Below are 25245 nucleotides of genomic sequence, written 5' to 3'. Positions count from 1 at the left end.
CATGGTAGCCGAAACCTGTAACGCTGGACAAGTCGTTCAAGGAGTTCATCTGTGGCATGTTTGCCAGACCCAGAATGAGTTCACCGGATTAAAGTGCCGTATCTTGCCGATACCGTATGTGAACTCAACGCGGAACGAGTCCCAGAGGGAATATCGAACCGTCGGAGTCAGGCAAGGTTCACTGCAGGGGCTTGCAGCTCGTGGCAGAAATTTGACAGAGATCAACGGTCGGCTAAGACTTACGATCTGTGTCCCTTGCATGATATCTGAGTCATAGAAACAGAGCGTAAAGAGCCAATCATCCAATCAAGCCACCCAAGTCTCGTTCCATACCGCTAACGCGGGTTTCTAATGTTCTCTTCCTTTTCTCTAGCTCTCGGATCTCATCCATTTCTTGCTGAATATCGGCATCTGTTACATCGGCTATATTTGGTTGCAGTGTGCCTGAAGAATCATAATCGTCAAAGTCGCTTCCGTATGAGTGGCTCATCTTCTCCAGCTCTGAGGTATTTCTCGCTACCCGATCCTCTAGGTCGAGAATCGAGTCAGTAATCAGTTGATGACGATATCGGAGACTCGCGATCTTTTCTTGTGCCCCCGAGACCGGGCTTCGAGACAGATCAGTAAGCATGCACTACAAGCCAGAAGAGTGAAGCTATAGTTACTTACTAGACGTTGCAGAGGATTTCTGCGCCTCGGAGAAGCACGTCAACATCGACTTCGCCGCGCCCTCTAGATGAAGTGCCTGCTGAGCGTTTGATTTCCTCCATCATATCCGACCCCAAGACTCTTGCAACAGCGGATTGGTTTTTGTTATTCCTGGCTGCATAAATCCGACTGGCCATTGACTCTCCCTCTGTCTCAGATGGGAATACTGTTCCTCGGCGGGTTGACCGACGTTGTGAAGCATTGATTGCCTTCACAGAGGGGTCTGTTTGGAAAAGAGCTCGTTCGTGGGTCTCTGTATCGCGAATAAGAGCGGTGATGTCGTGGGGGCCCAAGAGAGCGTTTGTGAAGATCCGTGGTGGGGGAAAGCTGGAGGGGATCGATTAGCAAGTTGCTGGAATCCTGGGATGGAGGGTACTAACGGTAGTTCAGCAATGGCATTGGAGGAGAGCAGAATCTGCTCCAGATGACTATCAAGCAAAGACATCGCGGTTGTAATTCTGATGCTATCTCGGCGCTATGCCCGCGTACTTTGTAAGTCGTAGTTACGGAGTAGAAGTAAACATGCCGCCGAGTGCGGTTGCCAAGAGGACCTGCCGAAAGCTGCTTTGCTTTGCTGGATGCCTCAGGCGACGGCCGTGGACAGCGAGTGGCAACTCACCAGCAGCGGTCGGCCATGGGAAAAGGGAATTCGTGACAATCATCCTTGATCATCTGTTACTTGGGAAGCCTTAAGAAAAGCAAAATCATCCGACCACCATCTAATTGCGTATTGTGAGGCGAAGCTTGTACCTTGTGCAGGTGACCTGCTGCTTCTGAGGTCGTTAACTAAGCTTGCTGATACTGACTAAGCCTGGTTGGTTCTCTCGCTGTCCATCATCATCATCCAAGCCCAACCCTTGACATCACATCAACCACCTCATCAACCTTCTTCCCACCCCCAACGATCACCACCCTTCATCATCCTCACCGTTCCACCATTCTCCTGTCCGCATCCCCCTAATTCTTTTGTTTTCCTCAAGTACTTTTTAGTGTCGTCCCCGACCTAAGGTCTATTTCATCACCCCCCTTCTTCTGTTCCCGGTACCGTGGTTCTCGTTGCTCGGCTGAGCTTACAGCTGGAAACCGAAAATATGCCGGCCGAGAGGCGTTCCTTGAGATCAAACAGCAAGTCGGATAGCTCTTCATCTGCTAACGGTGAAAAGGCACGCTCGGCTTCTCAAAACTCAAGCTCCAATAAAGACAAGGTCGCGCCCACCCGCGCGACTGCCAGTAAGACCAAAGGCACAAGAGCCGCTTCTTCCAACAACACTTCGAACTCCGGCATGGGTGAACAGCGGGATCAGCCACGCACCAACGGCTCGGAGCCGACGGAAAATGGTTTGAATGGCTCTGAGGATGTTGAGATGGGAGAGGATACGGCAGGTGCGCCTACATCCTCATTCAACGCCAATAAGGATCGGAAAGGTGACGAGAAGATGACTGTTGTAGTGCCCCCTACCAAGGGTTCGAGGTTATCCGGCGATAAAGGTCAGGACCAGGAAGGTGATGTCGCAATGGAAGGTGCGGAGGGCGATGAGTCCCAGAAGCCCGAGCCCGAGGTTGATCCTAGAGCCAAGGCCATCCAAGGTTGGTGTTCTTGTATATCTTCTATGTATACGGTTCCATGGGAGCCTGCTAACGACCCCGCCTTCCGTTTAGACATCAAGACCAACTTTACCCTTCTCGAGCGAGCCGTCGCCCATTTCGACCCCAGATTTACCCTCCGTGTCTTGCGGTCGATATCCTCGATGCGCAAGCATATTACATCTGATGTGCTGGCAGAAGTCCTTGTCGAGAGCTATCCCCCCTCGAGTCCGACTGCATCCTTCTTACTTGAAGCTATCGGTGAAGCCGGTGCTTTTGAGAACGCGGTTGCTAGTTCCAAGATGGATGTCGAATCGGAGAAGACCAAGTCGAATTCCAAAGAGATTTTGCCAGAGATCGATACTTATCTGTCTATACTTGTTCAGATCTACCTTTACGACAACAAGGAGATTCAGCGAGGTGCGAAGTTTTCAACGAGCTTAATCGAGCGTCTGCGGACCATCAACCGCCGCACTCTCGATTCCCTCGCCGCTCGCGTATATTTTTATTACTCCCTCTTCTTTGAGCAGATTGCTCCTCTCCCCCCGTCTCCTGCAGCCACGGTTACCACGATTCGCCAGCCATTGCTTGCAGCTCTCAGGACGGCCGTGCTTCGCAAGGATGTTGACACCCAAGCTACCGTTATGACATTGCTCCTGCGCAACTACCTGTCCACGTCCCATATCTCACAAGCAGATCTACTCATCTCGCACAACCATTTCCCGCAGTCCGCATCGAACAATCAAATTGCCCGGTACTTGTACTACCTGGGCCGTATCCGTGCTATCCAATTACAGTACACTGATGCTCACGGACACTTGATCGGCGCTACTCGAAAGTCACCCTCCAGCACAGTGCGCGTGGGTTCTACCAGGCCTCTCATAAGTTGCTCGTGGTGGTGGAGCTTCTTATGGGAGACATCCCCGACCGTGCGATCTTCCGTCAGCCTGCTCTGGAACGTGCCATGCACCCTTACTTCTTGCTTGTCCAAGCCGTAAGTGTAGGTGACCTGGATGGCTTTTTGAGCATCGTAAATACGCACAGTACGACATTCCGCAAGGATGGCACGTACACCCTCATTCTGCGCTTGAGGCAAAATGTTATCAAGACCGGAATCCGGATGATGTCGTTATCTTATTCTCGAATCTCCCTGCGGGACATTTGTCTCCGCCTGGGTCTGGATAGTGAGGAATCAGCAGAGTACATCGTCGCTAAGGCGATCCGGGACGGTGTGATCGAGGCGACTCTGGACCATGAGCGAGGATTTATGAAGAGTAAGGAAGTTGGAGATATCTATGCGACTAGGGAACCTGGCGAGGCTTTCCACGAGCGCATCAGAGCTTGCCTGAGTCTCCACGACGAGAGCGTCAAGGTTAGTTTTACCCTGGCTCATTCCTCTGTATCTGTCCTTGTACAGTGGACTAGGTAGAGCAGTTACTCACATTATGTACTTATAGGCTATGAGATTTCCCATGAACCAGCACCGCCTGGAACTGAAGAGTGCACAGGAGGCCCGGGAACGCGAACGGGAGCTGGCCAAGGAGATCCAGGATGGTGATATGGATGATGAGGATGCTGGCGCCGATTTCGACGCCATCTAATGCTTACGAAAATATCACACGGCGACGTATAATCCTGCCATGTGTTGGGGACTGGGCCAGATGGCCCGGGGGTGGGTTTCAAGTATTGTGTTTTATCTGCAAATCTGTTGTTTCGGGTGCGTAGGAGGGGAATATGCAGGATTGAGCTTTGCCGGCGTGATGTTCCCTGTCTCCTATATTCTTACCAAACCATTTCCTTTGTGCAATAGGGCGCGATCATCTTGTAGCTGTTCTCCGATCAACTCGTCCATATTGGTCTTGGGGGGCATGTGGGCCTAGAGATCTTGGTAATTCCCGTTAATATTTTAGACTAAGATTTTCTCTGGTTTCTTTTAATTTGTCGCCTAACTCTCTATCTTTTCTTTTGCTCCGTTGGTACAGAGTGGACTTGTCTGTCATGATGATGGAGATGCGGATGTGAAGGCCGCTGTATCTGCTTTCAGCGATCCGTTCCGGCCCGAGCCAAACTCCGTCGGCAGCAGCTCTCAACTGAAATCTTTGGCCGGCTGATATTTGCGGACTTCCTTAACTACGCAGCCTCTCACCCCAACAAGCTGCGCCCTGCTTCGACCTACGCTCTTTCCAGCTTCCATTCCCCATTTGTATTATAGTTATTATTATTTCCTACTCTATATTTAATTTACTGCTGTCAATTAGCGTCTGTTGAGCATGAAGGCTCGAGCGGTCCCGGCCTCTGGTCTCGTCCTTCCATCACGAGTCACGCCTTCGACATCAATATGCTGGCAATGCCTCCGCAATGACCTTATTTCGATCCAAATAAATTCGCAGACGCGAGCATACCATCCTACCCGCCGGAAATCTGCTTCTCCGTTTGGCGCCGCCGTCACTGCCGCCCAGACTCTCTTCAAAGGGCTTCCAAAAGCTCCTCCAGGGATTTCAGTGGATCCCTTGAGGATTGTGGGCAAGGAGCTCAAATTTTTGACGAAGAACATTCGCCAATTGCTGGGATCAGGCCACCCTACGCTGGATAAGGTGGCCAAATATTACACCAAGAGCGAGGGCAAGCACATGCGTCCGCTTTTGGTGTTGCTTATGTCCCAAGCAACTGCGCTGACTCCTCGGCACGGTCGATGGAGCTCTACACCGTCCTATACTGTGAACGATCCTATCAGCTCCCCGTCCGTCCTTGCGGATACCAACCCTGATTTAAACCCACTTGTATCGGCTTCCGTGGAAGGCAAATACGACTTCTCTGGCGACGAAAATATCCTGCCCACTCAACGACGACTCGCCGAAATCACAGAACTCATTCATACCGCATCGTTATTGCACGATGATGTCATCGATAATGCTGTTACTCGCCGGTCATCCAGCTCCGCTAATCTGCAATTCGGAAACAAGATGGCCGTGCTAGCGGGTGACTTTCTGTTGGGGCGTGCATCCGTTGCTCTGGCACGTCTGAGGGACCCTGAAGTCACCGAGCTCCTGGCAACCGTCATTGCTAATTTAGTGGAGGGGGAGTTTATGCAACTGAAGAATACCGCCTCTGACGAAAAGAATCCTGTCTTTACGGATGAGACCATCTCTTACTACCTGCAGAAAACATATCTTAAGACAGCCAGCTTGATAAGTAAATCGTGCCGTGCGGCTGCGCTGCTTGGTGATAGCACCCCTCAGGTCGTCGAAGCTGCGTATGCCTATGGGCGCAACCTGGGACTGGCGTTTCAGCTAGTGGATGACATGCTGGACTACACCGTTAGTGATGCTGAGTTGGGCAAGCCATCAGGAGCGGACTTGGAGCTGGGTCTGGCGACTGCCCCGCTTCTGTTCGCTTGGAAGCAGAACCCTGAGCTGGGACCGCTAGTTGGCCGGAAGTTCAGTCAGGAAGGCGATGTTCAACGGGTATGTGTTCTGGAATCTAATGTGAAGTATTGGACGTATGTGACTGACGATGATTGACCTATAGGCCCGTGACCTTGTTTATCAAAGTAACGGTGTCGAAAAGACTCGTGATTTAGCTCAGGAGTATGCTGATAAGGCCAAGGCCGCTATTAGCAGCTTCCCGGACAGCGAAGCCAAAGATGGCCTCCTTCAAATGTGTGAGAAGACGATGAATCGGAGGAAGTAGGCGCCTGACATCGCGGTGGGTTGGATGCCTAGGTATCGTTGCGCCAACCGTAGCCATATACCGGGCTGGACTTTCTATATCGACGTCCCAGTTGATGTCCTTTGTATCACTACAGTTGTTTTTGTACCATTGACTATTTGTCTCTCTTTTCTTCATACTTGACGCGTCTGTTGGATTCAATGACAGTACGCAAGTGTCATAGATGTCTGGGAGAGGGCCCATTGTTTTTAAGATGAATGAAATGTAAATATATCTAGATATAAAAGTGGATTGTTCCTCCTAAGGTCATATAAGTCAACTTAGGGTCGTTAGTAAGATGTGGGTAAAACTGACCCATAAGGTCATCTGACTGAGCGTGATACCACGTTGATACATCAGGGTTGCAGTTAGGAAGTTTCAAAAATATTACTTGGTCGTACTATCGGCGTTAATGCTACCTGCTAGGACCACTACTGCCACACTCTGAAGTACATACAAACAATACAAATCGTGTACTGTCAGTACCGCAGTCATGTGCTAGTTGAAAGGAACAAAGATGCAGACAACTTCTTGGACAGTAGTATAAGGCAAGAACGGTTGCATGCAAGTGGAGCGAGACAAACGACATCGGCGGGGCAACTTTGTTCCAGGGATCCACCCGCACTTCGTCATAGGATCGGCCGCCTTGTAACTGTAATGTGGTGAGGTAAGGGGATGGTATTGGTTGATTTCCATACGAGTGAGGTACTGTCCGCTTTACCTCTGCTCTCACACTCTCTTCTTACCTTTTTCTCATATCGTGTCCTTTCCCATACAGCGTCTCCCTTTCGTCTCTCTCTCTTTACCATATACCTTTTTACCAGTTCTACTGGTCAAGGCTTGGTCTGGTTCGGTGCCTCCACAGCTTCTCCGTTTCCGTCATATCCTCATGATGGACCTTTCGATGTTACTATTTTGATTGACCGGCTCCTAATGGGTTCCCTCGGCAGCTTCCTCTTTGTATACATCCTCGGCGGACTGACTTTCATTCCACTGGTCCTGTCGTTAGTCCTTCTGCATGCTTATTTTACCCTCCCGTCGCCTCCGCCAGTCGAGCACAGATGCGAACTGGCCAAGGATCCTCTGCGGCGCCCCGGGGACGACCAATACAGCCTGAAATCCGGCACGGATGAGCTAGCAGAAAAGTTCCATCGTACGCACGAGTCGGATGTTGCGGCTGGCTATTTTGCCGTATGTCGCGAATATGTGCCCGGTGGAGTCAATGGAAAACCACCCGAGAGAACCACGCCGGCGGGCGAGGTGATCGCCGCGGAGAGCCCAAGCGTCTACCAGACGATGTATAGAAGCTTGTTTGATCGGAAGCAAACGCCAACGATTGAGCCAGCCAAGAATAATGGGAAAAGCGGCAAGAGGGCACGCAATGTATTTTATATTGTCCTGCGGTAATTATCCCTTTCCTCGCCTCTAGGTCCTTTGCGGGTGCTGATCATCATTGTACGGAGCATAGACATGGTCATTTGATGCTTTACGACGATGCTAACCAGGTTGAGGTGCGATATGTTATCTCCCTCGCGCACCATGACGTAAATATCTGTGGTGGTGAAGGGGAAATCCAGGAAGGCGAGCTGTGGCTGAAGAGAAATGCTATCTGTCTTTCACGACGACTGGAGTCTCTCGCAGATTTAGGGGGACCAACGCCCCCATTCTTTCTTTTCTCGGAAAATCTGTCCGAAAAGGAAGACTTCTATTTTGCTATGCTCCAGAACCAATCCAGGATGCGGAACTCGCCCGACTCCCCTCCCAAGCATCAGCCTTTCGATGTTAAGCATATCGTCACCCTTGTTCAACGATTGCATTCATCCGAAGAACAGCTGCAGACGCGGTGGATCAATGCGGTCCTTGGGAGGTTGTTTCTTGCCATGTATAGAACGCCGGAGATGGAGGAATTTATCCGAAAAAAGATCACCAAGAAAATCTCTCGGGTTAACAAGCCGAACTTCATCAGTAAAATTGGCCTACAAAGGATTGATATGGGCGAAGGGGCACCATTTATCATCAACCCAAGGCTCAAAGATCTAACTGTTGACGGGAATTGCTGTGTAGAGACAGACGTTCAGTATACTGGCAACTTTCGAGTGGAGATTTCGGCCACAGTGCGCATTGACCTTGGACCTCGTTTCAAGGCTAGGGAAGTAGACATTGTTCTTGCTGTGGTGTTGAAAAAACTCCATGGCCATCTGTTGATACGGTTCAAGCCTCCTCCGAGCAATCGAGCCTGGATCTCCTTCGAAACGATGCCAAGCATGGACATGGATATTCAACCCATTGTCAGTTCAAAGCAGATCACATACGGTATTATCCTACGCACTATTGAAAGTCGGATAAGAGAGGTTGTCGCAGAAAGCGTGGTTCAGCCATTTTGGGATGATATCCCCTTCTTAGACACCGCCACCCAGCGTTTCCGTGGAGGAATCTGGCAACGAGAAATCCCGACGCCGGATACGAAGGTCGACATACCAGACGAAAGTGGTGCTCAACCCCAGACAACAGGAGCGGAGAAAGGAGATTTTGTTGATATGCTAAAAACGAAAGACGAACGTACAATGAGCGCGCCTGTGCTTTCTGAGTCTATACCTATCACGATGAAATCACGCAAGGGCTCGAAAGGAGAGCTCGAAAGGAATAACTCAAGCGCGTCATACACTGCTAGTGAGAAATTCGGCAGTTCACCACCGCGGGCCATTCGATCCCAGACGTTCTCCAACGCTGCTGACCCCGTGCTTACAGCAGATAATGCAAAGATCGACAAAGTCGTGTATGACGGCAAAGACGCGGAAAAGAGCAGTGCTGCTAGTGCCATGATTGAAATATCAAACCGCTCTCCACCCGGGTCACCGAACAGATCACCCAATGGCTCGCCGCCTACCGACAGTCATATGCCCCAAGACAATGCGTCTCAGAGCCGAGATCCATCCATAGTAGATTCTATTGAGAGTGTTGGGGAATTTAGCACCGACTCTTCTGTTCGCCCTTCTGCTGTTCATAAAACGAGTAGTTCGTCTCTTCGAAGTATGGCTGCCAGTTCCACCGCCTCACTGAATGGCAACAAACCCAGACGAAGCACACTCGAAACTCTGGCACGTTCAGTGACTTCTTCCACTGCCGCGGAAAAGTCTCAGGTCTCTCTCTCATTGGGCACAGCAACTTCTGTTGCGAAGAGATGGGGCTGGAATATGTTCGGAAAGGGGGAGCATAGCGTTACTCACGAGTCGTCCCGACCTGCAGGTACACCAGAGGAGCCGATAGGCCGAGGACATCCTCTTCCGCCCCCAGGCACCCCATTGCCACGCCCCGAATCGTTTGCTTTCAAGAGGAACACTGTTCCTGTAACCAAACGGAAACCTGTCCCGCATAATGCGTCTCCTGAGCTGCAGCCCAAAGGAGACGACAAGAGGCGTGTCTCAAAACCACCTCTGCCCAGAAGAAAGCCTATCTTCAGCTCAGGGGACTCGGAGAATCTTCCGGATGAGCTACTGGTTGTCGAAGCCCCTTACGACTCAGGCCCAAATAGTCCGGTCGTTGATGTCGCCCCGGACAAAGCTTTGCCGGGGCCCAGTACACAGCGGGACTCACCCCCGTCCAATGTGGTTACGAAAAGGTCTAGTGATCTTTGGGAGAAAGCAAATGGACATGACCGATCCTCCCTGGTCGAGGGAACCGAGGCTGACAAACACGGAATGGCAATCTTATCAGCAACCGACGGCATTATTCCGTGAAGGGCGATGTGATTATAACTGGACGCTGTTTGGCATTGATGCGGACGGTTTCAGCTTATGATGATCAATTTCCTTGCCCAACTTGCTAGTGTGGGTCCTATGCTCTCTTTTTTTTTTTCTCTCTCTTTCGCTTCCTCTTCTTCGCGTTGCGACATGGCCGTTTATCCTATGTATACCCTCTGGCCAGTTATATGATCTGATCGGCATTATCAGATGGTGTTCAAGGAGCGATGATCAACTTGCGATTCTATCATAGTCCGGTGTTAACTTAGAGTGTTGGTCCTGGGGATGGACATATGGGTGAATACATGGCTGTCTTGCACCTCTATTTTTTCACTACCTTTCCATGATTAAAAAAAAGGGCTGCCTAGAGCAATATGCTAGGCATCGAAGTAGATCCTGTAGTGGCAAAGGGCGAGCATCGTAGGATACTGCAAGTGTATCTATATATACGTCCAATCAGAGGGGGAGGGAACTCAGGAGGTGACGAAGCCGCGCCAAGACACGCGATGAACTGCAGGCGTCAGCTTTCCCGCCAAACGTCATTTATGCTCCTCGACAAATGCTTTTAAACCCTCCTCTACACTCCGTGTTATTATCATCCACCTCGTTCTCTTTTGTAATTCCACTGGCCTTTCAATCGCCCTTCGTTGTCGGTCCACGCAAGTTTCCCCCGCCCCCTCAGAGCACAATCGAATTGCGCTGTTCGGACTCGGGCCCACCGGCTCCCGCCGCACCTAGTTGTCCGCTCCCCTGATCCCCCGACAATCGACAGGTCTGCAGCTCGTCACAATGAGTCGGTAGGTGTTTTGGGACGCTTGGCGACGGGACTTGCAGCTCTACGATAACTAACTGATCTGAATCACTAGCACGGAGGCAGATTTGGCGATTAACATTCGCAAAGCTACCAGCATCGGTAAGTTCATGCCCAAAGTATCTCTCCCACTTTGGTACCTGGTTCCTGTGACTGACCTGAGCGCTATAACAGAGGAGACCGCTCCGAAACGTATGGATCGCCCTCCCTTATCGTCCTGTCTCTATTCAGTCTTATCCGCGTCCTCATGCTGTCACCTTACCTCCACTGATCCGTTCCACCAGGGAAACATGTCCGGAGCTGCATTGTGTATACATGGGACCACAAATCCTCTGCCGCCTTCTGGGCTGGCATGAAAGTGTATGTTTCTCAGTCACGACTTTGTACTTTATATCACCTCTGACCGCTCTCGATGCATCCAGTCAACCGGTCCTTGCCGACGAGGTACAGACGTTCAAAGCCCTCATAACGATACATAAGGTTCTGCAAGAGGGACATCCCATCGTGATTCGGGAGGCGCAGCAGCACGCCAATTGGATCGACAGCTTGATGCGCGGTGTAGGAGGCGATGGCATTCGCGGTACGCAAAGCTTGCAGGTTGTACCACGCACTCGAATTGGTTGATGTTGACTAGGAGCATAGGCTATGGTCCTCTTATCCGAGAATACGTTTTCTTCCTGGAGTCCAAGTTGGCGTTTCATCGGAATCATCCCGAATTTAACGGTATTTGACGGAACGAATTTCAAGTCACCCAGTCCATGACTAAGTCTTTGGCAGGTCTGTTTGAATATGAGGAGTACATCAGTCTAAAGACGATCAATGATCCGAATGAAGGGTAAGCACGCCCAATAACTCTCAGTCCTACTCTCACTGACTGTAATCTAGTTACGAAACTATCTCGGACCTCATGACTTTGCAAGACCAAATAGATGCGTTCCAGAAATTGATCTTTTCGCATTTCCAATCAGGTACAAATAACGAGTGTCGGATTTCTGCACTAGTGCCGCTGGTGCAGGAGAGCTACGGCATTTATAAATTCATTACCAGCATGCTGAGAGCTATGCATACGAGTAGGCGTTACCTTCCCTCTTTCTGTCTAGGTAAGCTGACTTTGGCATAGCCACTGGTGACGCCGAGGCCCTGGAACCTCTCCGTGGTCGTTATGACGCTCAGCACTTCCGACTTGTTCGGTTCTACTACGAGTGCTCGAACTTACGCTATCTGACCAGCCTTATCACTATTCCTAAGCTGCCTCAAAACCCACCCAACCTGCTTGCCGACGATGATGAACGCCCCGCTTTACCCAGGCGGCCGGCAAAAGAAGTCGAGCAGGAGCCCACTCCGCCGCCAAAGGCCGCACCCGCTGATCCCGAACCCATTAACGAGTTTTGGACTACAGAAGCCAAGCGCCAGCAAGAGGAATTTGAAGCGGAGCAGCGACGCCTGCAGCAGCAATGGGAGGAACAGCAGCGGCAGCAGATTCTCGCGCAACAGCAAGCCCAACACGATTTTGAGGAACAGCAACGTCTGCAGGCGGAGCAGCAACGGCTTGCGCAGGAGCAACTTCTACGCGACCAGTACCAAACACAGACTCAGGGTCGGCTGGCCGAGCTCGAGCAAGAGAACTTGAACGCGCGGGCCCAGTACGAACGGGATCAGCTTATGCTGCAGCAATACGATCGTCGTGTGAAAGACCTGGAAGAGCAGATGAACCAATTGACCTCGAACTTGAATATGCAAAGTGCCTCGAAAGATGAGCAAATTCGATCTCTCCAGGAGCAAGTCAACACATGGCGGTCCAAGTATGAGGCGCTGGCTAAGCTTTACTCTCAGCTCCGACAGGAGCACCTAGACCTCTTGCAGACAACCAAGAGCCTGAAGTTAAAGGCGGCGTCCGCACAGGAGGCGATCGAACGGCGCGAGAAGCTCGAAAGAGAGCTCAAAACGAAGAATTTAGAGCTAGCGGATATGATCCGGGAGCGGGACCGTGCGCTACACGACCGGGATCGCTTGACGGGAAACAACAAGGAAGAGCTGGAGAAGGTTAAGAGAGAGCTGCGCCTTGCAATCGAGCGGGCAGAGAATGCCGAACGCCAGAAAGGCACCGAGATCTCTACCCTGTTGTCCAAGTACAACCGGGAGATGGCCGATTTGGAAGAAGCCCTCAGAGTAAGTCTTGTCGCAGGGTAAGAAACAGAATTCCAGGCATTGACCAGAGATAGAACAAGAACCGTGCTCTCGAAGATGTCTCTTCTCGGAATGCAGACCGCCAGGGTGACCATGATGCTATGCTCCGCGAGAAGGATGAGGAGATCGAGGTCTACAAGTCCGGAATGGAACAAGCTCTTATGGAACTGGAGGAACTGAAAATGGTATGTACTTGAATGGGTAAATAGCGGGGACAGGAGGATGCGAGCTAACTGCTACCAGAACCAAGGCGATGTCGACAATGCGCTGGATTCGCAGATTGACACCGTTTTGCACAGCACCGTTGCCAAGATCAACGACATCATCGACTCTGTGCTCCAAGCTGGTGTGCAGCGGGTGGATGACGCCCTGTACGAGCTCGATTCCAGTATGCAAGCCGGTAACCAGAATGCGTCCCCACCATACGTGCTGTCTCAGATCGAGAAGGCCTCTGCATCCGCCACCGAGTTCTCTACAGCGTTCAACAACTTTATCGCCGACGGCCCGAATAGTACCCACGCAGAGATTATTCGGACGGTTTCTATCTTCTCCGGCTCGGTTGCCGATGTCCTTAGTAACACAAAGGGATTGACACGGTTCGCCAATGACGACAAGAGCGCAGACCAATTGATCAATGCTGCCCGCAAGTCCGCACAGGCCACGGTGCGGTTCTTCCGTGGACTCCAGTCTTTCCGGCTCGAGGGGTTGGAGGCTGATCACAAGACCGATGTGGTTATTAACAACAACCTTGAGGTGCAAAGAGACCTGCAGTCACTATCGAAACTTGCCGAAACTTTTGCGCCTAAGAGTACCAAGATCAGCACTAATGGCGACCTGGGCGACCTCGTAGATCAGGAACTGACTAAGGCGGCCGACGCTATCGACGCCGCGGCCGCTCGATTGGCCAAACTCAAGAAAAAGCCCCGTGATGGCTTCTCGACATACGAGTTACGTATCAACGACGTGATTGTGGAGGCAGCTATTGCAGTTACCAATGCAATTGCGGAGCTGATTAAGGCCGCCACCGAGTCCCAGCAGGAGATTGTTCGCGAAGGCCGGGGTAGCTCATCGAAGACGGCGTTCTACAAGAAGAATAACCGCTGGACAGAGGGACTAATCTCCGCCGCCAAGGCTGTTGCTACCTCCACCAACACTCTTATCGAGACGGCCGACGGGGTCATTTCTGGTCGTAACTCTCCGGAACAACTGATCGTGGCCAGTAACGACGTGGCCGCTAGTACGGCACAGCTGGTGGCGGCCAGTCGCGTCAAAGCGTCGTTCATGAGCAAGACCCAAGATCGCTTAGAGGCAGCCAGTAAAGCTGTTGGCGCGGCATGTCGGGCTCTGGTCCGCCAGGTACAGGAAATCATTGCCGAGCGGAACCAGGATGGTTCGGAGAAAGTTGACTACGCCAAGCTTAGCTCGCACGAATTCAAGGTGCGCGAAATGGAGCAACAGGTACGTCTTGCTTTCCCCCCTCTCTCTAACCCTCCGCCGGGGGACCAATTCTCTACCTTCCTCCACGGATCGGTGTGGATGCTGACGGGTGTTGATTACAGGTTGAGATTCTCCAACTGGAGAATAGCCTTGCCCAGGCGCGGCAACGTCTGGGAGAGATGCGCAAGATCTCGTACCAGGAGGACTGAATGACAGGATATCCGAGGGGTTTGCCCCGCGTTGGACAAAGATGTCAAGCGGATATGGTGTGCTAGTGAGGCTACACAGATTCAAGGGTGGGGATGTATGTTGTGCGTGGCTGTCGCAGACGAAGCTTATCCTTTGTTGGGAGGCACGGGGTTGCACCGTTCCTTACCCCCTTGACCCCCTTTGTCTTAATCCTTTTTTATAATTTTTACCCATTCTCCTTCGTTGTAGGCCATTTTTCTTGTGTCCGTTTTGGATAGTATATACCAGTAGAAGCAATCCACTTGAAGTTTCCTTTCCCCGCCCTACACCTTCCCTTGTAGGATAAAGCGTAGCACATGGACCCCGACAAGAAAGAAATGCAAACGCCGCCACGGGATGACACCCAAGGAACACCAGTTCATGGCTGACTGATATGGTTTCATTCGAGGAAGGTCATCTTGGCAAATTGAGCCGGGGTCAAAACAACCGATTCGATTTCTTTGTTTCCGTTGTCTCCTCCATGGAACAAACTTCAAGAGGAAGAAGCAAACGACAAATGACGTCCACCCGACGCTTCGGCTGCGGGTTCCGCCCACGGCCTAGTGGAAAACCTTAAGTTGGTCCTTTTTTAAATTTGGATTTCTTTGTGTTGCACCATCTGTCCGTGCCTTCCGATTCGATCCCTTGGTGTTGTCTACAGTCTAGACCGAATGGGGACTTTTTCTTCATTGTATGCTACCCAAATTCTACTCCTCGCTTCGGGGCTTTCTCTTTCTCTTTTATTTTTTGTCTGAAGTGTACATATATCTGGTTCAGTGATCTAGTGATCTAAATACATGCAATTGGCCCGATCCGAAGCGAGCACCAAGTCAGCCGGTCAACGGCGTTTGCTGGGTGAAACCCTAATCAACCCCCGAATGAGCAAATTCCGGTGTTCGTTTCCCCGGACGTTCGCTAGGAACTTGATGAACAACGTAATGTAAAGAAACAGAAACAGAAAGCAGAATAAGAAAAGAAGAATTCAGAAATCAGTGGTAAAATACAATCTGTGAAGGAGTAAATTACAAGAAAAATGTTCAATGCAGGGAAAAACGGAGCAGTCAAGGAAAGTCGTGTCTGGTATCAAATCAAGATCATGCAAGGATATCAATCGTGGACTGGATATGTACGAACCGGGAAAGAGAAAGAAAATGAACAAAGACCTATGGGAGAGCAGTAAAAAAAGCGTCGCCCATGAATGAAGGAACCGGAGGATGCGTCGAATGCTTGTCTCATTGCGGCTTTCTTCGCCGCTACAACAAAGACCGCACCCACCTTCAATAGCATCGGTTCCTTGGACAGCTCTGGCTGACTGTAAGTGCCATCGATGTGGAGGCTAAAAGCAAATGCTGAATATTTACGCTGGGGTTTCAGGTGGCTTTGTGGAATCAGGTCGCGTTGGTGGATATTTAGCTTCGATGCAGGAAATATGAGGAAAGAAGGAAAGAGCAGTTGGCCTGAGTTATTCGCGATTCAAATATCGACGAATCTAGAGAAGTCATAGCCATCCAGCGGATCATAGTGCAGCGGGTCATAGGGCATCAGTGGCGTATGCAGTGCAGCGTCGTAAGTGAACATTGCGTTCTCCTCATTCCAACCTGGGAAGTGGATGTTATCCAAATCGAAACCATTCGCCGTACTTGACTCCGGGAAAAGTTGAGGGCGGCTGCAGATACCAACTACTTCCATTGCATCGAGCGGAGGTTCATCAGCAATTGTGCTCAAGTCACTAGTGTTTGGCGAAAATGTATCTTCGGTTTGCTCTGGTGATGATATTTCCATAGCCGGATTTGTTTTGCAAACATCAGTTACAATAGTATGGTTGCCAGAGATCCGGATGCTGTCATCCTTGTGGACAACCAAAGTCGGCTGGGCAGCAAAAGCCATAACTGGCGCACTGTTGTTATTGCTTGCCTTGCTCTTCCGATTTTTTCAGAAACATAGCCACTGGTGTAGCAATGTTTAACTATATCATTGACAGAATAGTTGGTCGAAATATCGGCTTCATTTGCCGTCGTCGCTTTAACCCTAGCTATAGTATATTGCTGTTGATCGTCGACATCCAGTTGCCAGCCCATAACTTCAAGATAGCGACTTGGTCCAATTATACCAATGAATTGCGCATTCAAACCCAGAAAAGATTCCAGGGAAACATCACTATCGTGGTCATCGCGAATAATGGAGTAGGCTTTGGCAAGGATTGCCCATTTGGCTTTGAATGGGTCGTTCTGCCACAGGAAGCGAAGAATGCCCGACTTCGCCTTCTGAGTGAGGTCAGGGAACATGACGGAGTAATAACCTAGTATTGTTAAATTGTGGAATTCGCCCGATTATAATGCAAGGACACTCACTTCTAAAGGCAATGAAACTATTGAGCGGCCTTCGTTTTGCATCTGAGGCTCGCTTCCCCCGCGAAACTGAGGACCGTGTGTTAGAACTCGCAGGTGGTAGATCCATGACTTTTGTCGGCCTTGAACTCCAAGCAAGATTGAAATTTTTCGTTCGGATATGAAGACTGAGAATTTTCCTGAGCTTTTACGTCCTGGAGGTACTTGAGCAGCTCCTCCAACTGCTCGGGTGGCATGGTCATCAAGAATGCGTTGAACGCACGCTGGAGGGGAGACATTGTGGTTTCCATCCTGACGGAAACCCCGAAATCCTGGAATCGAAGTCAGACTATGAAGCGGTACCTTGTCAACTGGGAGCGGCACAAGTAATGGAGGAGAATCTGGACATCGGAAAAGTGGCCTGGGTTCTCAAGATTTTGATAGTATGGAACTGAAGAATAGAAAGACGAAAAGGAAAATAGGGCGAAAGACAAGAAATGCTCTGTGTTAGTCTTCGACAAAGGAAGGCTTAGTGAGTTTAGGGGGCTGGGTAAACAAAGAAATTCCTTACGGCTCAGTCAACTGAGACCTCCGATGGTACATTCACTCACTTAATGGGCTGGTGTTGACTTTTGCCACTTCAAGAAGCCTGTCCATGCGCCATAAACATAACCAATAAATGTCTAGTACATTGGAAGCGCTGAGCTTGAAATTGATTCTCCGAATTGGACAATTTGATGCCAAAATACTGTATATAGGCAGGCGAAAGATATATAACTCAAACCTATATAATTTCCAACTTCTTGTACATTTGGGCCGTACTTACTGTTCTGCAAGCAGCACAAATAGAATATAACACATAGTACATACTCTATTCCTCTTGACAGACATTCACTGGAGATTTTCACTTGTGTTCTCCTAATGCTAACACAACAATGACATCAGCAAAACTTTTAGAGAATTAGTCAAAGAACGAGTCCAAAGATGTCAAAGTGTAGTTTTGCGGGCTGGGTTTAGGATTTCCAAAAAGGTATGCAGGTAATCATTCGACCCCCTTCCGAAAACCTATAAGTTATGCGTATCTAAGCTCAATATTCACAAAGCCAGTGATAAAATCCGAGCAAGCGACTTAGATCCTTATGGCCGCGACAAATGCCCTCATTCTCCCGGTGTACCTTTGAATAAAGATGGTGGAGATTTGGGTTGATGGGGCGCATAATCAGATTACCTGGCTTCGTTATGTTGCTATTCCTCAATCACTTCTATGGCAAATAAGATCCCAAGGCTGACTAGAGCACCTTGAGATTTATGCTTCCTCAATTGCATTTACAACGTTGGCGGACTCGTATAGCTTTAATTTCGAGGAACTAATTCCATCAGCAACCTGGGCCTGAGTCACTCGGTTTCTATGAGTACATTGCTGGCTATCGCCGCAAAAACCACTTTATTCTTGCTCAGGCTGTGAGAATTTTTTTCGCTCGTTCTCTTTACTCAAAATCCTTAATTGTTGATTACCTCGTCCTTGCTTGTCTTTATGCACGTTCCGTTCACTTACCAGTATACTTACATATTCTTCGTTGCCTATTGCAACCTAATATATTCAAGTCCTACTTCCCATTGAGCTGGTGTGTTCCAAAACGTACTATTTTGTCTTTTGCTTTCAACTTTGCGTGACACCACCTACTTTGGCTGTTTATGCGAGTCGACTGCAGTTGGTACGCTGACTTTGTAGTAACTAAAAGGATACGAAAATAAAATTCGACCGAGCTGCTCCTAGATCCCTCGAGCGGGAATTATAATGTACCAGACTTCGCTCCTCTCCAGTTTAGAAGCCTGAACTAATTACTTCTCCGGCGTCCGGGTTGAGATTGGGGTAGATTTCCTTTGTGCATACTACGAAAGCATTCTTGTTGGCTTTTAATAGAAAAGTGACCAGATAGCATTATAATGGTACTGTGCAGTGGCTGGAAGCAGTCAAGTCTCTTATATTGAACTATGCCAGTTAATGTTGTATAAGCAATGGATACAAAGGGTATCATCTAAATCCCGGAAAATGATTATACTCCATGTAAGGTCAACGGGTTCAATGTCAGGGATTCCAGTCACTAGCCCAGATAAAAGTTGCACATCGCCACTGCGTTCCTTTTTCTTTATTTCCACTGGGTCCCAAGGGTCGTGGGCAGATCCAAAAGGACCGACCACAGTTAATACCGGGCTTTTTTGTTGACAGACTAATGCATGCTTCCTGGTGCCCTTCACACATTGGAACTGGTTTCTTTGCAAAGAGTTTCGACCAATCTTCCTTGCTGACAATGGGGTCAATGACTGTTTCGCTGTCCTGGCCCGCAGAGGATGCCGCTAACCCGGACGAGTCTATGTTGCTCCTTGGAGCGGCTGAACTGCTGCTTATGTTTTGTAAATCCTTCTGTTCCTCTGGCCGCGATATAGTCGAAGACATGGGAAGGGGGTCAAGCGAACGCTCCATAGCCTTCAGAGGCATATCCGGAGTTTCTGTTTCACCTGTTTGACTACTAATAGAATCTTTAGGCTTGAAGAAGCCCTTCAAAGTTCTCTGTGCAGAAACAGAAGTTGCTTTGGTCTGAGTGGGAAAAGATTTCGAACGCTTGACTGAGGGTGGGGGGTCGCTTTTCTCGGACCGTTTACGAACGATGCCTTTAGATGCTGGGTTGCCGTCAGCAATAGGGAGCGATGGGTTATTGGCTCCAAGAGAGTTCTCTATTGCATCATTTCCATGTACTTGGTCCCGGGTTGGCGCACTTGTGGTCTTCACTGAAGTGATGGGCGGTTTCTGCGAGGTATTATTTGGTTTTCGCGAGAACATATCTTTGATACTTCTTCGCTTATCAAACTCCGGTATTAAGCGCCCGGATGTAGGCAAGAGAAGTTTAGCCGTGTAATCCTGTCGCCGTTCACCATTGTCGAACATTCCGGGTGGGTTCATGATATCAAGCATGTTAACCTGTTGCCCATTTAAACACACGGAGCCATTGAAGGTGGCATATACCGGACAGTGATCCGATCCCTGTACCTTGGTCAGCCCTGGTATCCTCCAACAGCTTAGAACGACAACATACCATGAGCCCCTCTTGAATACCTGAATCACAGAACCAATCTTGCATATTCAAGCTGCACAAGACATAGTCTATCCTCGAGCCATAGTTACCAGGCCGAGCGTTGATCTTCTGCTCCCAACAAGTATACATGCCCCTGCGATTCGGGTGGAAGGACCTGCAAATATCAAAGAGAGCAGGTTGCTCCCTCCCTTTATCTCGCTCCCCGATGACCTTTCCATTATACAACAGTTGGTTGAACAAGCGCCGGGCTGGTGCGGATATAAACTCATCTTCTGTTATGGTGCCTTTACGAATGGCCTCGGACGCGTGTGCTGCATCGATTTCACCTCTTGAGATATTGAGGTCGCCAGTAACAAAAACCCGTTTTCCCATGGCGACGAGATTTCGAATCCGGGCATCCATTAAGTCAAGAAAGCCCTGGCGGAAACTGTCGCGGCTTTCATCTCGATTAGCAGGGCAATATAACCCAAATAGGACAAATGCTGGAAACTCGAGGATGACACAACGGCCCTCCGAGTCGAGTGTAACTGCATCCAACTCAAGTGTTGATAATTGCTCCATGGTTGGGTAGCCACCAATCTGCTGGTCATGAGGAAGATCCCGGAATGAGACGGACGAATTTGGCGGGCAAAGTACACCTGTAAGGCCCTCTTCCGCGCGGATTGGGGCACAAGTCGCATTGCGGGTGTATATAACTACGCCAGAGTAACCTGCGTAGTGTAAGAATTCAGTTAGTGGATGCGGCCTGGGGGAGACGAACCCTTTTTAAACCTAGGTAGACTGAAGTGGCAGTCCCATCCAGGCACCAGGACCATGTCATCTCGGAGATCTTTTCGCTGAATCTTGGTTTCCTGAAGGACAACAATATCGGCCTCTAGGATCTCAAACATGGCCTTCTGCATTTCAGCCTACGCATCTAGACTCTTGCATGCTGGGAATGCATACCTCGAAAGTCCGCTTGCCTCTCCATGGCTCATAGGCAAAAGGATTTCTACAGAAGACTCAGTACAAAGCAGGTAGTAAGTATACGGAGAAGACTATAAGATACCGGATTCCATTGACTGTTCATGATTATCAGTTTCTTGTAACATTACTAGTATGGTCTTTCATAGCTAGTTTAAGCTTACCGTTCCACGTAGTAATGCGAAACCCCATTCTGACCGTTGTCGTCTGGAATCAACATGTCCACGGCAGACTCAGCGTGCACTCCAAAAGGGAGCTATGTGCGTAACCACCATAAATATGAGTTAAATTAAAGTACGGAGATAAGGCAAGGGCTGTGTCGTACTACCGGACATACATGTACGACGTCCAGTGGTATGGGACATATTCGGCATTATACCCGAATCGCACGTGACTTATACTATCGTGACATCACGCGGTGCTGACTAACAGCGACAGCGAATCACGGGGCCGCTAAACCTCGTCAACCGGAAGGCCCGACGTCCGTATAATCCCACCGTCAGTTCAAACGCAGAAGACGTCCACCTTCGACCTGTCAGGCCGCAACCACCATGTTCCCTCAACGCAATATCCTTCGTCTGGCTCAGCGTTCTGCGCAGCAGCAGCGTTCCGCTCCGGTTCGCTCTGCCATTCAGCGCCGGTTCAACAGCACCGACTCCAAGCTTCCCTGGATGGTCGACAACGCATTCAACCGTGAGAGAGCGGCTGTCAAGCACCACGCTGCCTCCACCAGTGGTGCGTACATTCAATTGGCTCGCTGCCAAGCTCGACTTGATGTCTGTGGGGAGAATTTGCATAATACTAACACAATGCCTCTTTAGATCTCTGGCGCAAGCTCTCTATCTAGTGCGTATTGCCTGATCATTTTAAGCCCCTCTCGGGTCGCATACCAACCTATACTTACCATACCAGCGCCGTTATTCCTTGCCTCATCCTTGGCTCCCTCAATGCTTACAACCTCTGGGAAGAGCATTGGGAGCACTGGGAGCACATGCCTCCCCTTGAGGAGCGTGTGGAATACCCATACCAGAATATCCGTGTGAAGAACTTCCCCTTTGGAGATGGTGACAAGGTAAACTCCTTCCGTTCCATATAAATTTATCTGCTAACTCAAATGCCCCCGTATAGACCATCTTGTAAGTTTCAGATGCCTCTCATCCACTTTTTATCGTGGCGAACTACCTCGAGTATCAAATTCTTGATAGGCTCTGTCGTCGCAGGTAGAACTATGTCTTCTACGAACATGTGCTAACAATCGAATAGCTGGAACGACAGCGTCAACTACCACAACAAGGACAAGGCTACCTAAACCTTTGACGGGCGTTGTTACAGCCTTCAACCGGCGGTTTTCGGAACTTGCGACGATGAAGGAAGTGTATATTTACTGCAAGGAGCAGAAGATTGAACGGAGAGTGGTGGGAGCTGTTGACAATTAAAGAGTTTTGCCATAGTGCAGGTGTTGAATTAGTCGTTCTTGTCAGAAATCGAAGACATGTATCATTTGGGTTTTCAGGTCGTCTCGGCGGTAACCCCGAGCCGTCCAAACTAGCACTTCGTCACCTATCAGTACCATTGAGCCGCTTCAAATCCAGGTACTTCGCGGCATAATCATTCGCAAGAACCAAATCACCAGTCAAGTGCATAACTGTAGCCTTTTTCGCCATCATCTCGCACTGCCCTTTGATATCCCCGATCTTTTCATATTGGTCGTAAGCGCAATCTAGGTATTCCAACGCTCGGTTCATGTACTCGACGTTTTGTCCCGATCCCTGACTCCGGGCCTTCCCCGCAATGCCCATGTTTGCATCCACTAGAAGAGAGTATGCCCGGGCTGCCAGGACACAGTCGCTGGACTCAAGTATTTGAGGCATTATACTCTCCACCATTGCCGCGACCGCTTCAAATTCCCTCAGGCTGAGAAGGACTCCTGACAGAGCGCAGATAGCTTCCCAAAGGCCAGGGAGCAGTCTTGATCGGTAGGCAATGTTGGCAGCTCTCATTGCCAAGGAAAATCCACGTTGGGGCTGAGAGGTCTTCTCAAGTATACAAGCCTTTAGACACAATAGCTTGACTTGACAGTGGACGTCGAAGTTGTCTCGGTGGATGGTTTGGGCTGTGCGTTCGACAATCTCCAATGCGCGGGTGTAGTTGCCCTGTCGGATTAAGTACTCAACGTGGAGAAACCCCAGAAGGGCTGCTATATCATTATCCGGGAGTTGTATTGCTTGGAGCTGCGAGAGGAGATATTCTGTTGCCGTTTTGTCATTGCTGAGGGATATTAGAGATACGAAGGACAGTTATCAAGTCGACTAACATACCGATATATTTCTCGTTTAAGCTGCAACACTCCGGAAAAGAATGTCCAGTATTGATTTGCTTTCAATGAACGTAATTTGTCAGGCCCTATGTGATTCATACGAACCGAGGCCTCTTTGAAACGACCTTGTTGTGCGAGCTTCGGGGGGTCAGCAACGACAGTCACAAATGCAGGTGATATCTGCGTACCAATTGTGAGCTACGGAAGTTACTCTTCAGATAGTCTTCAAACGGTGCTTTACTTGCGTAACACTCCTGGAAAGTTTCACTGCTCAACCATGCCAGGTGTGTGATACCTGTTGACCATTAGCAAGAATTATGCTTTCATTTCAGAAGCAGTAATACCGATCCTAGCATAAAGCGCAGTTTGTAATAACAACTGCGGTCCGGTTGAATTTATAAGGTTTTTTGCTACATTGAGGTGCGATGCTCGGATTATGTTCTCGATGGAAGAGGCAAGGCTCTCGCCCTAAGGCAAGTCAGGGGAGCTAACACAGAGAGAGAGAGAGAGAGAGAAAGAACATACATTTTGCAGTTCGAGTTTAGCTTCACTCAGTAGCGTTGTACTCAAGAGACTCCACATTTCTGTCTCCTTTGCTTTGGCCTTGAGAAAGGCTAGGCCTTCTTTCTCATTCCCAAGCATGCCCGTATTTTGAACGTCCTTCATCTGCTCTGGGAAAGCTTTTCCAAAGTGGTATAGCCAGCTCATGCAGAAGTTTAGGCAGTTCATATCGTGAGATTCTCGGGCAATCGAGACTGCCTCTTGCATCGCGGATACGGCTTCTCCATAACAGCCAAAGTCCGCTTGGAGGATAGCAAGATTTAGCAATGCGTACTGATATGAGCTCCGGTCTCTACTGTGCATTGTATAGTCGAAGTAACGGTGGAGGTTGTCAAAGGATGATGGGTAATCGCCAGCCCTCCAAGCGTCCAAGAATCTAGACAATTAGTACCCATGACCGTTGAGCATGATGTAGTTCTCACCTTAAGTAGTGTATTAAATTCGGCAGTGTCACTCCAGATGTAATGATGCGTTCCAGGCATGCTTTCATGCCATCTGGCACTCTTCCCCCCATTCCTGGAATCGTTAGAAACGACTATCATTGGCAAAAAGGGATCGCATACTTTGCAACTCGCCTATTTGAAATTCCAGCAAGCGCTCTACATCTTTCGTACTGACATGGTTATCCTCCTTCAAGTCGTCCTCGATAGTACCATACGCCACCTGAGCAAGTTGACTACCGGTGTCCAAGCCAAGCTCAAGTAAATTGATATCAACCATGGCCTGTTCACCAGACGGATTCCGTCTGGCCCAAGCGTGGTATGTGGGGAGACGATACTTGACAAAGCCCTTCCAGAGCTTGACCGAGTCATGGAACTGCAGTCTTGTAAACTCGAGTTGGGCTCGCCTCACAAATGCACCCAGCGGTGAACACCGGGAAAGGCGCATACATCCCAGCTCCGGAGCCAGGCCGTTATCCCTATCGCGAATCTGCTCCTCCCGAGATTTGACCAACAGATCTAACACATTAGAGAAGAATACTTCCAGTGCATCGCATGAATCAATAGACCAAACTTTTTTGAGAAACAAATCCCAGATTGAGCGTCCAGGGATTGAAGATGTATGTGTAGACAAAGCTCCTTCGAGGTCAGTTATGGATGCTGAGTATTGTGCCTCCCAGTGCTTGGGGGAGGCGCTTGGGTCAGTTTCCAGTGGACTTAAAGACGCGACCAAGAATGAGAGAACATGGACAGCAGATGAATTGGGGATGACCCCTTCCGTGTAGATGGAGATCAGACATAGCAATGCAACCTTGGATGGCGTGAGAAAGCGACTCATTGTGCGTATAAATGGTCCATTCCCTGTCCTGGTGGCTGATATCGTCAACTTTGATGACAGGGTCAAACAACGAATGTGTACGGCGACGCGTCAGGACAACACCATCGGGCAACCTTGAAGTGTGATTATATCTCCGGAGACCGTGATGGATTAATCCAGTGACCCCACGGAATCGTTTGTTCCAAGCCGGACGCAGTGCTGGCTACGCGGTATGAAGAACGGCAGAGGAGAAGTAAAACGTGGGGAGCATAGTAGCTTTTCCGATAATATTTATAGTGGTACTTGAATATTTTTGTTTACC

General features: G+C 49.5%; 7 protein-coding genes across 7 annotated transcripts; 3 read left to right on the top strand and 4 right to left on the bottom strand.

Annotated features, from left to right (window-relative positions):
* Positions 1-298: 298 nt before the first annotated feature.
* ANOM_006344 (uncharacterized protein) lies at positions 299-1153 on the bottom strand (the record flags this gene model as incomplete). Its single annotated transcript, XM_015551600.1, has 3 exons — positions 299-608; positions 670-1035; positions 1089-1153. 3 exons carry the CDS (start codon positions 1151-1153, stop codon positions 299-301), a joined length of 741 nt encoding a protein of 246 aa, XP_015406144.1.
* A 646-nt stretch (positions 1154-1799) lies between these two features.
* Positions 1800-9737, top strand: ANOM_006343 (uncharacterized protein; the record flags this gene model as incomplete). The annotated part of the gene is made up of 9 exons (XM_015551599.1): positions 1800-2295; positions 2368-3046; positions 3148-3664; positions 3750-3846; positions 4317-4495; positions 4551-5756; positions 5821-5978; positions 6825-7403; positions 7469-9737. 9 exons carry the CDS (start codon positions 1800-1802, stop codon positions 9735-9737), a joined length of 6180 nt encoding a protein of 2059 aa, XP_015406151.1.
* A 792-nt stretch (positions 9738-10529) lies between these two features.
* On the top strand, positions 10530-14384 carry ANOM_006342 (putative cytoskeleton assembly control protein Sla2; the record flags this gene model as incomplete). The annotated part of the gene is made up of 12 exons (XM_015551598.1): positions 10530-10537; positions 10607-10653; positions 10726-10743; positions 10836-10911; positions 10974-11131; positions 11194-11274; positions 11329-11386; positions 11437-11621; positions 11672-12720; positions 12774-12923; positions 12982-14196; positions 14298-14384. 12 exons carry the CDS (start codon positions 10530-10532, stop codon positions 14382-14384), a joined length of 3132 nt encoding a protein of 1043 aa, XP_015406146.1.
* Positions 14385-15876: 1492 nt separating this feature from the next.
* Positions 15877-17129, bottom strand: ANOM_006341 (mating-type protein MAT alpha 1; the record flags this gene model as incomplete). Its single annotated transcript, XM_015551597.1, has 3 exons — positions 15877-16272; positions 16344-16667; positions 16755-17129. Coding segments are annotated over 3 exons (1044 nt in total), but the record flags the coding sequence as incomplete, so codon positions are not given.
* Positions 17130-18819: 1690 nt separating this feature from the next.
* On the bottom strand, positions 18820-21008 carry ANOM_006340 (DNA-(apurinic or apyrimidinic site) lyase APN2; the record flags this gene model as incomplete). The annotated part of the gene is made up of 5 exons (XM_015551596.1): positions 18820-19773; positions 19826-20535; positions 20586-20718; positions 20771-20816; positions 20953-21008. The coding sequence occupies 5 exons, from the start codon at positions 21006-21008 to the stop codon at positions 18820-18822; spliced, it is 1899 nt and encodes a 632-aa protein (XP_015406152.1).
* Positions 21009-21339: 331 nt separating this feature from the next.
* ANOM_006339 (cytochrome c oxidase subunit VIa) lies at positions 21340-21884 on the top strand (the record flags this gene model as incomplete). Its single annotated transcript, XM_015551595.1, has 3 exons — positions 21340-21523; positions 21610-21634; positions 21701-21884. 3 exons carry the CDS (start codon positions 21340-21342, stop codon positions 21882-21884), a joined length of 393 nt encoding a protein of 130 aa, XP_015406140.1.
* A 460-nt stretch (positions 21885-22344) lies between these two features.
* ANOM_006338 (putative anaphase-promoting complex subunit Apc5) lies at positions 22345-24944 on the bottom strand (the record flags this gene model as incomplete). Its single annotated transcript, XM_015551594.1, has 7 exons — positions 22345-23056; positions 23107-23243; positions 23294-23400; positions 23450-23573; positions 23631-24042; positions 24089-24182; positions 24230-24944. 7 exons carry the CDS (start codon positions 24942-24944, stop codon positions 22345-22347), a joined length of 2301 nt encoding a protein of 766 aa, XP_015406141.1.
* Positions 24945-25245: the final 301 nt, after the last annotated feature.

This window comes from Aspergillus nomiae (assembly GCF_001204775.2).
Source record: "Aspergillus nomiae NRRL 13137 chromosome Unknown contig00167, whole genome shotgun sequence".
Taxonomy (NCBI): Eukaryota; Fungi; Ascomycota; class Eurotiomycetes; order Eurotiales; family Aspergillaceae; genus Aspergillus; species Aspergillus nomiae.
The sequence above is the reverse complement of the archived record's forward strand: the minus strand, read 5'-3'. Positions and strand labels throughout refer to the sequence as shown.